Source organism: Rhinopithecus roxellana, chromosome 1 (genome assembly GCF_007565055.1).
Source record: "Rhinopithecus roxellana isolate Shanxi Qingling chromosome 1, ASM756505v1, whole genome shotgun sequence".
Classification (NCBI taxonomy): domain Eukaryota; kingdom Metazoa; phylum Chordata; class Mammalia; order Primates; family Cercopithecidae; genus Rhinopithecus; species Rhinopithecus roxellana.
Genome location: NC_044549.1, coordinates 161,249,294 through 161,264,042, shown reverse-complemented (window position 1 = coordinate 161,264,042; position 14,749 = coordinate 161,249,294). Strand labels below are relative to the sequence as shown.

Genomic DNA, 14,749 nt, shown 5'->3' with positions numbered 1-14,749 from the left:
CCTCCAGGCCAACAAATGTTGGTTGATAGCTTTACTTGGTAAAAACAACAACCAAAATAACATTTACTGTATATTCAGTGATGCCAGAAATAAAAGACAAAAAGCCTATTTTATACCACTGTCACTTATACTTCTCACATGAATAAAAACATATCAATACTTGGGGTTGACAGTATTTTAAGTGCTAAGAACATATCATAACTGTGCTTATTTTTTGTATTTAAAACTCATTTGTCTGAAAACATCAAAAACTTTATGACTTCAGGAGCTCACAACCTTGCAATAATCTCTCCTCATATTACTGACTTCATCACGATTATCTACTGAAAACCAAAACAATGGCACCTACTGAAGATTATTACAGTACTTACCACATTACAAAAAGAATCCAGACCAATGCTATGTACATACTTAGTACATTCTGGATTAGACCAAGTAAAATTTAACAACAAGCTGAACAGCATTCTATAAAACAAAAACAAAAAGTCAGTTAGGCTAATTCTGTCTGTTTTTCTATGCTATGGACTCACAGTGAGAAAGAAGATAGGCTTGGAACTTGATGACTACATCAGATCTAAACTCTTCATCCAGAATTTATCTACACTTACCTTAACAGAAGTTCTTTGGGTAACTTTTTGTTAATAAGGCCTTCATCATTGTTTGAGAAAACCTGGAAAGAAAAAAAAGGAAATTGTGAAAATGTTCTTCAATCGATGTGGAAAAAAGTTATTTGTTTTTATACTAGTAGATCAGAACAGCCCCAACTGTTGTCCTACAAATAGGGTGTTACTAATTTCATGAACCACCATATTCTAATATTGAGTAATATAGAACATTTTATGCCCTACCACTGTTTCATAAAAATGGCAACACATGGCCATTAGATACTACCTTGTATTGGAGGTTCCAGCCAAAGCAATTAGACAAAAGATAAAAAAGATGTCCAGACTGGAAAGGACGAAGTAAAATAACCTCTATTTATAGATGACATGATCTTGCACATAGAAAATTCTAAAAATGCACAAAAATCAGTTAGAACTAATCAAGGAGTTCAGCAAGTCTGTAGGATACAACATATATACAATATAGTTATACACATATAAACTGTATTTCCACATAGTAGCAATGAACATCCTGAAAATACATTTCAGAAAATAATCCTATTTACAACAGCATCAAAATGAACAAAATACTTACGAGTAAACTTAACAAACGAAGAATAAGACTTCCATATTGAAAACTTACACATTGTTGAGAAAAATTAAAGAAGGCTTAAATAAATCAAAAGACATTCATGTTCATGAACTGAAAGACTTATTAGTGTTATTTTAGCAATGCTTCTGAAACTAATCCATAGATTTAATGCAATCCTTCTCAAAATTACAACTGACTTTTTTACAGAAATTGAAAGGCTGATCAAAAAATTCATATGAAATGCAAGTGACCTAGAATAACTAAAATAATCTTGAAAAAGAAAAACAAAAGTTGAAGGACGCAAACTTCCAGATTTCAAAATTTACTTCAAAGCTACAGCAATTCAAACAATGTGTTCACTGGCATAAGGGTAGACATACAGATCAACGGAACAGAACAGAGAATCTAAAATAAAATTATAAAATTGGCTAAAATAAAGAGAATCAAGAAATAAACTCTTAAATTTATGAGCACTGATTTAAATTGAGAAAGAATAGTCTTCAAGAAATGGTACCAGTACAACTGGATATATACAAGCATAACAATGAATTTGGACCCCCTATCTCACTTCATATAAAAAAATTAATTCAAAATGGCTCAGAGACTTAAATAAATATAAGAGCTAAAATTATAACCCTTAGAAGAAAACATAAGCATAAATCTTGGTGGCCTTGGATTATGCAATGGTTTCTTAGACATGACACTGAAAGCATAAACATCCAAAAAAAATTGATAAACTGGACTTCAACAAAATAAAAGACCTGGCTGGGCGCAGCATGTCACGCCTGTAATCCCAACACTTGGGGAGGCCAAGGCAGGCAGACAGCTTGAGGTTGGGAGTTTGAGACCAGCCTGGCCAACATGGTGAAACCCCATCTCTACTAAAAGTACAAAACTTAGCAGGGCATGGTGGCGCATGCCTGTAGTCGCAGTTACTCAGGAGGCTGAAGTGGGAGAATAGCTTGAACCTGGGAGGTGGAGGCTGCAGTGGGCCAAGATCGCGTCACTGCACTCCAGCCTGGATAACAGAGCAAGACCCTGTCTCAGAAACACAAACAAACAAACAAACAAACAACAGACCTTTGTACTTCAAAGGGTACCATCAAGAAAGTGTAGGAAAAAACCCCACAAGATCGGAGCAAATATCTGCAAATCACAGATCTGACCAGGCACTTGTATGCAAACTAAATAAAGAACTTCTGAAACTCAATAATAAAAGACAACCCAATTTTAAAATGGGCAAAAGATTTGAATAGATATTTCCGCAAAGAAGATATGCAAATGGCCAATACATACATGAAAAGATGTTCAATGTAAGGGTAAGTCAAGGGTAAGTCAAAACACAGTGAGATACATCATACCCATAGGATGGCTAAAATAAAAAAGATAGTAATAAGTAACGATGAACACATGGAGAAACTGGAAATCTCATACACTGCTGGTGGGAATGTAAAATGGTATAGCCACTTTGGAAAACAATCTGGCAGTTCCTCAAAGGTTAAAAAGAGTTACCATGTGACCCAGCAACTCCACTTGTAAGTCAATACTAAAGAGAAATGAAAATATATGTCCATACAAAAACTTGTACATGAATGTTCACAGCAGCATTATTTTTAATAGCCAAATAGTGGAAACGACTAAAAAATGTCTATCAGCTGATGAAGGGATAAACAAAATGTGGTATTCCAAAACATGGAATACTAGTAAGCAATAAAAAGGAATTAAGTAATGATATGTGTTACAACAGGAATGAGTCTTGAAAACATGCTACTGAAAGCAGACAAAAAAGGGTACATATTGTATGTTTCCATTTAATGTTCCATTAAATGTACAGAAAAGGCAAATCCATGGAGACAGAAAATAGACTAGTAGTTGCCTAGGGCTGGAAAGTGACTGCTAATGTATATGAGGTTTCTTTTGAAGGGATGAAAAAATTCTTGAATTAGACTGTTGTAATAGTCACACAACTTGGTGAATATACTAAATCCCACTGAATTGTACTTTTTAAGTGAGCAAAATTTATAGCATATGATGAATATCTCAATTTTTAAAACCTGGATTAAAAAAACAATCCATCGAAACAAACTGCAGAAGTGGAAATAGTGCCATAAATAGTACCCTACATTCATTTTCAAAGTAGTGTCAATGAGGAATCTTTGTGTTGGATATATTAGACTAATATTTAGTAAGTGCCTACCGTGTTGCAAGTTCCAGTAAGCACTATGTTAGATTAAATTGCTAAATTATCTAATATATTTCTAGTTCCTTGAGGTGCAAAGTTACTGACTGGTTGGTTTTTGTTTTTGGAAACAGGGTCTCACTCTATCAGTCAGACTGGAGTGCAGTGGCATAATCACAGCTCAATGTAGCCTCAACCTCCCTCGCTCTAACAGTCCTCCCACCTCAGCTTCCCAAGTAGCTGGGACTACAGGTACATGCCACCACACCCAGCTAATTTTTAAAACGATTTTTTGTAGAGACAGGGTCTCCCTATGTTGTCCGGGCTGGTCTCAAACTCCTGGGCTCAAGTGATCCTTCTGCCTTGGTCTCCAAAAGTGCTGGGATTATAGGTGTGAGCCGCTGTGCCTGGCCTTTCTTCTTTTGTAATGTAAGCATTTACATTTATAAAGTTCCCTCTAATTACTGCTTTCATTGCATCCCATATGATATATTTTCATTTCTATTCATCTCAAAGTATTTTAAAATAGCCATTATTTCTTTCACCTATTAATAATGTGTTAATTTGGGGTCAGGCACAGTGGCTCATGCCTGTAACTCAAGCACTTTGGGAAGCCAAGGCAGGAGGATCACTTAAGGCCAGGAGTTCAAGGCTAGCCTGGGCAACATAGTGAGACCCAACTCTACAAAAAAATTTAAAAATCAGCAAGGCATGGTGGCATGCCCTATAATCCCTATAATCCAGGAGGCTAAGGCAGGAGGATAGCTTGAGCCCAGGAGATTGAGCCTGCAGTAAGCTATGATTGTGCTACTGCACTCTAGGCTAGGCAACAGAGCGAGACTCCGTCTCAAAAAAAAAAAGTGTTTTTACGTAATTGTGAATTTTCCAGGTTTCCTTCTATTATTGATTTCTAGCTTCATTCCATTGTTATCAAAGAAGATACTTTGTATTATTTCAATCTTTTGACATTTATTGGAACTTTTTTTTTGTCAAATGTTTTACGGAGTGTAGACATCTGGAGTACTGTAAAACATGCATTATCCGTAGATTCAAAAAGAAGCCGCATTGTCCTCACTGTCAAATGTGTCAGGCTTGACATATATGATGGAGATTAATGAAGTATCATGAGAGTAATATGGTTCCTGAAAAGCTTCTACAATTTGGAGTAGGGTCTTAATCATGTGAAAAGCAAAGCTGTTCACATTTAGTGAATTTGCATTTCATTGGTGGGGGGGGGGTACACAGTATTTTAATTTTAAAACAAATAAAAATAATTTGTCAAAGATTCCCATCTTCCCAACTTTAATTGTTCCATCAGTTTTCAGAAATTTTAATTTAAAAAAAAATCAGATGCCTTTTGGAAGTTGTATGTTTATCTGAGCAATAACTAAATTTTATTTCTTCTTCGGTTGCTGAGGTGTGTTAAATTTGAAGAAGACCATATCTGCATCTTCAGCAATATAATTTCTGCCCTATTGTCTGTACTTTCCAGCAGCCTTGACTGCATTTTCAGAACCTTACTCTTTAAAATCTTTGTATTTCATTACTTCAGCCATAATTAATCCCTTTTCAAAATCTGTGTGAATCTTTCCTGCAGCCTGAGGAGCCTCAGTCCCTTTCCTGATGGTCCATGCACACACTTCATCTGAGCCTGCAGTGAAAAAGTATTCTAGTTGGAGTGCTGCAAACCCAGCCTTAACGATCTTTGGCAAAGCACTTTGCGGTATGTTCGCTTCCAGATACTTCTGTCTCTCCTCAGCACTCAATTCTTGCAACTTGAGTTCCAAGGCCCCACTAAAAGGAATGGCCAAGGCACCTAGGTCACACTTGCCCACCCACTCTTTAATTTTTATCAACCATTTGTTTTTCATTTTAATGTAGTCTTTTTCACGAAGATTAACCAAGCAGACCACTGGTTTTGAAGTCAAAAATAAGTGTTTATTCAACACTTCAATCTCTTTGTTATTCCAATCATGACAGAAGCAAACAGGCTTCTTTTGATCTATAAACCAGGATTTTACTTCGCACATTATATCGTACTTAGGTTTTAGTTTTTTATCTCCTCCTCTCACAGCCACCTTTTCTAGTTTATCTATAATGGGCCCAATCATTTCCTCATCTTCAAGCTGAAGCTCTTCATGTATTATTTCTGTATCTCGAATAGGATCTACACTTCCTTCAACATGCGTGATATCACCATCTTCAAAAGCACGTGTTAGATGAAAGATGCCATCCCAGGCACGAATATGAGATAAAAAAGCATTCTCCAGGCCCTGCCCATTGTGAGCTCCTTTCACAAGGCCGGCAATATCCACTACATTTAGAAAGGCAGAAATTTTGCTCACTGGTTTGTGGTATTGGCAAAGAAAGTCAAACCTTTCATCTGGCACAGGTACTCTGCTCTCACTAGGATCAATAGTGCAGAATGGGCAGTTTTCTGCTGAAGACTGACTACTGGTTAATACACTGAAGAAAGTAGATTTCCCAACATTTGGCAATCCAACAATAGCAATTTTCAGTGAGGTTCCGAATCTTCCAATGATTGGGGGTGGTTTAATTCCGTCACCTCCCTTTTTAGGGGGCATCGTGCTCGGCCTGGGCAATGACACAGGGTCCCAGCAGCAGTGAGAGAAAGGTCCTGCCGGCAGCCGGAGGTGGGGAAGAAGCTATTGGAACTTGTTTTGTGGTCTTACATATGTCTATCCTGAAGAATGTTCCAGGTACACTTGAGAAGAATGTTGACTCTGGTGTGGTTGGGTTAAGTGTTCTACATAAATCTGTCAGGTTTCATTGACTTATAGTGTTGTTCAAGACTTCTGTTTCCTTATTCTGCTGTCTAAATGTTCTTTTATTGAAAGTATGGTATTAAAGTCTCCAACTGATGTTGGGGTTGGTGGTGAATGACATGAAAACCTTCACATATCTCAACAGTCAGAACAATGGGCTTATTTTCTGTTATTACAAAGACTAGTGAATTAAAGTTGTGAGATTTCACCTCAACATAGGGAAAAAAACTTTCTAGCAATTAGAATAGCCCATACTAGAATGTCTTACTGTTGAAGCAGTGACCTCCCATCTTCAATGCTCCTGCAGAGTCCACAGAACCAGGATTGTCAGAGAAAGGAATCCCTTCCTCAATGGGAAATGAGACTAGGAAACCTCTAAGGATTCAAATCTAATTTCCCAAAAGGTCTTATAATCCAAGATCTTCCACTTACACCTTTGTAAACCTTGGGCACGTCATTTAACTTTTCTATGCCATAGTTTCCTCTTCCTCAAAATGGGGATATGAATGGAACCTGCCACTTTTCTATGCCATAGTTTCCTCTTCAGCAAAATCGGGATAGTAACTGAAGCTGCCACAAGGGCTATTGTGAATGAAATGAGTTTATAAACGTGAAGTGCCTAGCATAGTCTTGGCATATAGTAAGTGCTTAACAAATGGTAGCTATGATGACAGCCGTGAAGTCTCCAATTACTATTTTAAAACCATTTCTCAGCTAGGTGCAGTGGCTCACACCTGTAATCCCAGCACTTTGGAGGGCCAAGGTGGGAGGACTGCTTGAGGCCAGGAGTTCAAAACCAGCCTGGCCAACATAGACAGACCTCCGTCTCTAAAAACAGAAAAAAGAAGAAAAACTTCTCCCTTTATTTTTGTCAGTTTGCTGCATATATTTGTGGCTCTGTTGTTTGGTGTATATGTGCTTATAATCGTTATGGTTCCTGTAGGAATTAACCTTTTATCAACATATAATCACCTTTGTCTCATGTAACAATTTTTATTGTAACTTAGTCTATTTTGTCTGATATTAGTATAGCCAACCCAGCTCACCTTTAACCTGTCTTTTGATCTAACAAGGATCTCCTGTAGACAACATAAAATTGGATCATGCGGGAAGTTTTTTGGTTGTTTTTGTTTTTATCCATTCAGCCAGTGTCTACATTTTAGTTAGTAAATTTAACCCTTTTGTACTTATAGTAATTACTGATAAGAAGGGACTTACGTCTGCCATTTTGCTATTTTTTAAATTCTGTAGGTATGTGTACTGCTTCATAAATGCCAAGTATCAAGTTGGTTGATAGTGGTGTTCAAATCTTTTATATCTTTACTGACTTTTTTTCTCCACAAGTTCTGTCAATTAGTGATAGAGGTGTTAAATTCAGCTATGATTGTGGTTTTGCCTCTTTTTCTCTTTGGTTTCATCAATTTTTGTTTCACATATTTTGAAGCTTTGTTGTGAGGTACATACAAGTTTTTTTTGTTTTGTTTTGTTTGTTTGTTTTTTTGAGACAGAGGCTTGCTCTGTCACCCAGGCTGGAGTGCAGTGGCATGATCTTGGCTCACTGCAACCTCTGCCTCCCAGGCTCAATGATCCTCCCACCTCAGCCTCCCAAGAAGCTGGGATTACAGGTGTGCATCACCATGTCCAGTTAATTTTTGTATTTTTAGTAGAGATGGGGTTTCACCATGTATGCCAGGCTGGTCTTGATCTCCTGAGCTCAAGTGATCCACCTCCCTCAGCCTTCTAAAGTGCTGAGATTACAAGCATGAGCCACTGTACTCGGCCTGTTATGTATTTTTAATAAATTGATTCATTATGATAAATGATCCTTTTTTCTAGAAATGATCCTTGTTTTAAAGTCTACTTTGTTAATATAGCAACATCAACTTTCTTATGCTTTTTGCATGGTACATCTTTTTCACCCTTTTTCAATCTGTGTTTTATATTTACAGTGATTCATAAAGACAGCACATAGTTGGACCATGCTATTTTATCCAGCCTGACAACTGCTACCTTTTAATTGGAGATGATGGTCTTTACATTTAATACAATTATTGATATGATTTTTAAGTCTGCCATCTTTATATTTATTTTCCATTTGCCTCTCTTCTTTGTTCCTCTGTTCTGCTTTCCTGACTTTTTCGTAATATGATATTCATTGCTTCCTTCACTGATCTTATAGCTATACCTCTCTGTATTTTTTTCAATGTTTGCTTTAGTGATTGCAGAGTGCATCTTTAACTTATCAAAGTCTAACTTCATTTGACTTCCCCGGCTCGTTGTGCACTTACTGTTGGATAGCTTACTTCTACTACTACTATATACCAAATAATATGTTGTTATTTCTGCCTTAAATAGTCCATATTTTTAAAATAAATGTATGTATTAAATAAAGATATTTTAAAAGGTCCCTTATATTAATAATAAAAAGTATTAATATTTACCCTTCCTGGTGTAATGCATTCCTTCAGATCTGAACTTCCTTTATTATAACTTCCCTTCAATTTAAAGAACTTCTTTTAACACTGCTTGTAATATAGGTCTGATGTAGACAAACTGTTTTTGCTTCCTTCAAAAATATCTATATTTCTCCTCCACTTTTGAATATTTAATTCCAGGTTAGCAGATTTGCTTCAAAAATAAAATACAGCACTTTAAAAAAGTTAGTTCAGTCCAGGCACAGTAGATCACACCTGTAATTCCAATACTTTGGGAGGTGAGGCAGGAGGATCACTTAGCTCAGGAGTTTAAAACCAGCCTGGGTAACACAGTAAGACACTGTCTCTACAGAAAATTTAAAAAGTAGTTGGGCATGGTGGCATGCACCTGTAGTCCCAGCTATTCAGGAGGCTAAGGTGGGAGAATTTCTTGAGCCCAGGACATTAAGGCTATAGGGAGCTATGTTCACACCACTGCACTCCAGTCTGAGAAACAGAGTGAGACCCTGTCTCAAAAAAATATATTTCATTTTCCTCTGACCTGCATTGTTTCTGACAAGGTGTCAATTATTCATATTACTGTTCACCTTTACGTAATTTTTTCTTTTCTACCTCCTTTTAAATTTCCTTTATAAAAATTTTTGATTTTCAGAAAGTCGACTCTGATATACCTCAATTTAGACTTCTGTCCCTGCTCTTCCTCCTCTCCTTCTTGAACTTTAGTTGCATGTATGCTAGACAATTTTGTATTGTCCCACAGATCTTGAATGCTGATTTTTATTGATCTGTCCCTAAGTTTACTGGTGCTTTCTTCTGCTGTGTGCAGTCTGCTATTAAGCCTATCAAATGAATTCTTCATTTCTAATATATTTTTCATTTCTAGCATTTCCACTTGGAGAAATAGTTTACATCTTTCTGCTGAAATTTTCTCTGTTTATCCATGTTGTTCAACGTCTGGGCCATCACTGAGACTGTTTCTGTTGCCTCTTTCTTCCCATGACCATGGATCACATTTTCTTGTTTCTTTCTATATCTCATAATTTATTTCATGCCCGATACTGTGTATAAAAGAATATTAATTTATCTCCATAAAGGGAAGTTCCTTCTTCAATTAAGTTGCTGGGAAACTGGGAGTGACAGCTCAATCCTTTTAATCTATAGTTGAGCTGGGTCTGAGATTGTAGTGTTAGTTCATGATTGGCTTATAATAATTTCAGGGTGAAATCAGAACTTTACCTTCAGGAGAAGCTAAAATCTGAGCACTGTCGAAGCTTCATACATCTCTGAGCTTCATAACCTATGCTAGCTTTCCGAACTGTGAGGTATCTTCCCTCCTCTCTGCCCTCCCCTCACATTCCAGCTTTCAGCTAGGGTGTTGTCCTTGGTCTCCAGCAGCACCTTCTGTTTTCTGTGCCTTGAGATCTCTTTTTGCTCTGTTACCCTGACTATGCCTTCTCAAAGGCTGACTTGTCCTCAGTAAAAGCCTAGATAGTCATAAAGAGATTTCTTAGCTGTCTTGCCATGCCCCCAGGCTGTTGCAGGCTCAGCCTTAGACTTCACAAAGCCCCTGGTGCACTACAGGGATTTCTATTAACTCTCCTGCCCTGCCTCCAGCCTTCAGCAAAATCCACCCACCTCAGCAGGATCCTTCTTAGCTCTCTTTCCCTTGCCCCTGCATCCAAACTCCTATTCCAATGTACTAATTGAAGGCCCACGGGGGAAAAGTTGGCAGGTAGGTGTAGTCCTGCATTGTAGCTGGAACTCCTCAGGATTCCAGATTGTCACTCCAGCCTACATGCAGTCAGTAACAGCTGACTTCTCTTTATATGGCAAATTCTTCCTCTTGCTGTTCCACCATAGATAAAAAGTATCTATGTATCTCTCTCTCTCTCTTTTTTTCTCTTGAGAGGAAGGGCTCACTACTTTCCAGATTTTTGTTTCTTTAGATTTTTTTGTGTCAACTCTGGATAGGTTTTTTTAAAATTATGATTTTGTACCTTCTCTGACTTTTCTCACTACCAGAGTGGGAGCAATAATGTCAACTGTTGCAACTTTCAACATTGTAACAAGAAATGGAAGTCTTTATTATCCTTTTTGATAGAAGAAAAACAGACTTGGAGAAAATAAATGACTTGACCAAGGTTCAGAGCTAAGAAACAGAAAAGCTACAATTTGAACATGACTACAACTCCAGGGCTCTTTATGCTGCACAACAAGTAGTATAGGCTGTTTGACTCTGGGAAAGTCATTGAACCTCTCAGTAATTAGTATTTCTAGCTGGTAAAAGGAAACAATTGTACTAGATAAACTCAAAGTCTCTTCCAACTCTAACACTCCAAGAGTCACTGAAGTCGAATTTCTGCTTTCTTCATCCCTACCCCAAATTTGCTCCTTCCATGGTCTTCATCTCAGCAAATGGCGGGTCTTCCTTCCTCTTGCTCAGGCTCAAATCATCAAAATTATTTATATTCCATAACCAATCCATCAGCTAATCCTACGGATGACTGCAACAATAATGCCATAGTCACCCTGCTTTGTCCCTTCTGCCCTAATTTTACTCCAGAATGACTCTCTTATAAAATATGTCATATATGCCACTTCTCTACTTAAACCCCACCAATCCCTTCCCCTTCCATCAAAGGAAAAGTGAAAATCCTTTACACAGGTTAAAAGTCCTATGTGATTTGACTCCCTTAACTACTTTGATCTTACTTCCTACCACGCTCCCCTCTCTTACTACACTCCAGCCCCACTGGTTTTCTTTCTGTTCATCCAACACAATAGGCATGTTCTTGCCTCAGCACCTTTGACTAGTGACACAGTCTTTCTTCAGGCATTCCCATGGCATATCCTCTGCTCAAATGTCACCTTATCAGAGAGGCCTTCCCTTCTATTCTACATTAAAAGCAACACCTCCCTTCTCTCATTCACTTTCCAACCCTGCCCTAGAATTCTTTCTGTCCTACCCAGCTTTATTTTTCTCCGAAGTACTTTTCACCACCTTATCTGTTTCTTATCTGTCTCACTGCCACTAGAATATAAGTTCCATGAGAGGAGAGCCATCCTCTGTTCGTGCACTGCTGGATATCCACTGACTAGAACAGTCACTAGCACACAGTAGCACACAATAAATATGTATTGGACAGAAACCCAAAGAACAAAAAAATCAACGGAAAGACACAGTTGTGGAGGCAGCACTGAGAACTGGGAAATCTGGGTTTGAACTTTGATTCTGACTCCATTAAAAACTTCCAAATAAATGCCCTGTTCTGTTTCCTTAGACTTCCCTCCTCCATCCCTGTCTCTCTCATGGCCACCCTAGTGCTAGAAGAGGCAGTAGCTGATATAGACACTACACAGGGGAGCAGTGAGATTCAAAGTGAAGTAGGAAAAACAGCAGTAAAAGTGTAGCCAACCCACAGCTGTCCATATCTGAGCTTTGGTTGTCTGAACTGGGGTGGGGAGAAAGAGAAAAAAAAAAAAACAACCTAAATCCTTCAGGATGTCATTACACAACATGACAACAGTTTGCCATAAAATTTAAAAGAGCCTGCTGACTTAGCTAAGACATTAAGACTCTTAATCTTGGTGTAATTAGTACCTTTGTGCCAGGCACTGGGCACAATCTTTACGTTGGCAAGAAGCCATAATGTAATGGTTAAGAGCCCAGGCTTTGGAAACAGACTGGTTGAGTTCAAATCCTGGCTCTGCCACTCACTAACTATATGACCTTGGGCAAACTGCCTACTCAGTTTAGCCCTATTAAATGGGAATAATGTCAAACTCAGGCTGGGTGCAGTGGCTTACACCTATAATCCCAGCACCTTAGTAGGATGAGGTGGGAGGATTGCTTGAACCCAAGAGTTCAAAGCTACAGTGAGCCGAGCCACTGCACTCCAGCCTGGGTGACAGAGCGAGGCCTTGTCCCCAAATAAAAAATAAATAAATAAAATAAAATAACAAATGTCAATTTCTTAGGGACATTGGAAGAATTGAGTAAGATAAATGTGATCAGCTCAGAACTGGATACAGAGAATGGGCTCTATAAAAGAAAGCTATTATTACAATTACTAAAAATTACTCCCTGCCCCACAATAGTGGAGACAAAAGGGAGATCAATATTGTCAAGGGAAGAAAAATTAATAAGGAAATCTCTACTTTTCTTGATCTATTAACATAGATCTCATCATATAAATTCTCTTACCTATGTCATATAATGACAAAAAGACCAAAACTGTCTGTAAACCTTGAGTTTAAAAAAAATCACTTTAGGGTGGGAGGTTCCAAGAGGGCGGAATAAGAACAGCTCCAGTCTACAGCTCCCAGCATGAGTGATGCAGAAGACAGGTGATTTCTGCATTTCCAACTGAGGTACTGGGTTCATCTCACTGGGGCTTGTCGGACAGTGGGTGCAGCCCACCGAGCAGGGTGGGGCATCACCTCACCCAAGAAGCACAAGGGGTTGGAGAATTCCCTTTTCTAGCCAAGAGGAGCCATGACAGACAGTACCTGGAAAATCGGGACACTCCCATGCTAATACTGAGCTTTTCCAACAGTCTTAGCAAATGGCACACCCAAATATTATATCCCACGCCTGGCTTGGAGGGTCCCATGCCCACGGAGCCTCGCTCACTGCCAGCACAGCAGTCTGAGATTGAACTGCAAGGCAGCAGTGAAGCTGGGGGAGGAGGGTCTGCCATTGCTGAGGCTTGAGTAGGTAAACAAAGCAGCCCGGAAGCTCAAACTGGGTGGAACCCACTGCAGATCAAGGAGGCCGGCCTGCCTCTGTAGACTCCACCTCTGGGGGCAGGGCATAGCTGAACAAAAGGCAGCAGAAACTTCTGCAGACTTAAATGTCCCTGTCTGACAGCTTTGAAGACAGCAGTGGTTCTCCCAGCACAGTCTGACATCTGAGAACGAACAGACTGCCTCCTCAAGTGGGTCCCTGACCCCCAAGTAGCCTAACTGGGAGACACCTCCCAGTAGGGGCCGACTGACACCTCATACAGCCAGGTGCCCCTCTGAGACGAAGCTTCCAGAGGAAGGATCAGGCAGCAACATTTGCCATTCTGCTATATTTGCTATTCCGCAGCCTCCGCTGGTGATACCCAGGCAAACAGGGTCCGGAGTGGACCCCCAGCAAACTCCAACAGACCTGCAGCTGAGTGAGGGTCCTGACTGTTAGAAGGAAAACTAACAAACATAAAAGACAACCACACCAAAACCCCATCTGTACATCACCATCATCAAAGACCAAAGGTAGATAAAACCACAAAGATGGGGAGAAACCAGAGCAGAAAAGCTGAAAATTCTAAAAATCAGAGTGCCTCTTCTCCTCCAAAGGAACTCAGCTCCTTGCCAACAATGGAACAAAGCTAGATGGAGAATGACTTCGAGGCAAGAAGTCTTCAGACGATCAGTAATAACAAACTTCTCTGAGCTAAAGGAGATGTTCGAGCCCATCGCAAAGAAGCTAAAAACCTTGAAAAAAGATCAGATGAATGGTTAACTAACCAGTGTAGAAAAGACCTTAATTGACCTGATGGATCTGAAAACCACGGCACAAGAACTACATGACAAATGCACAAGCTTCAGTAGCTGATTTGATCAAGTGGAAGAAAGGGTATCAGTGATGGAAGATGAAATGAATGAAATGAAGCGAGAAGTTTGGAGAAAAAAGAGTAAAAGGAAATGAACAAAGCCTCCAAGAAATATGGGACTATGTGAAAAGACCAAATCTATGTCTGATTGGTGTACCTGAAAGCGACAGGGAGAATGGAACCAAGTTCGAAAACATTCTTCAGGATATTATCCAGGAGAACTTCCCCAACCTAGCAAGGCAGGCCAACATTCAAATTCAGGAAATACAGAGAACGCCAAAAAGATACTCCTCGAGAAGAGCAACTCCAAGACACATAATTGTCAGATTCACCAAAGTTGAAATGAAGGAAAAAATGCCAGAGAGAAAGGTCAGGTTACCCACAAAGGGAAGCCCATCAGACTAACAGTGGATCTCTCTGCAGAAACTCTACGAGCCAGAAGATAGTGGGGACCAATATTCAACATTCTTAAAGAAAAGAATTTTCAACCCAGAATTTCATATACTGCCAAACTAAGTTTCATAAGTGAAGGAGAAACAAAATCCTTTACAGACG

At 39.1% G+C, this 14,749-nt stretch overlaps 1 protein-coding gene and 1 pseudogene across 2 annotated transcripts in view; both read right to left on the bottom strand.

The window, feature by feature from the left end:
- The window catches only part of FBXL2 (F-box and leucine rich repeat protein 2), a 97,278-nt gene that overhangs the window by 73,868 nt on the left and 8,661 nt on the right, over positions 1-14,749 (bottom strand). The window contains exon 2 of the mRNA XM_010372966.2: positions 609-670. Coding sequence (XP_010371268.1) covers positions 609-670 — 62 coding nt within the window. The remainder of the gene's footprint in view (positions 1-608; positions 671-14,749) is intronic.
- Positions 4,768-6,016, bottom strand: LOC104669858 (annotated as a pseudogene). The gene is made up of 2 exons (XR_004058021.1): positions 5,231-6,016; positions 4,768-5,167 (listed from the first exon to the last, which is right to left on the bottom strand). The product of XR_004058021.1 is annotated as an obg-like ATPase 1 (transcript).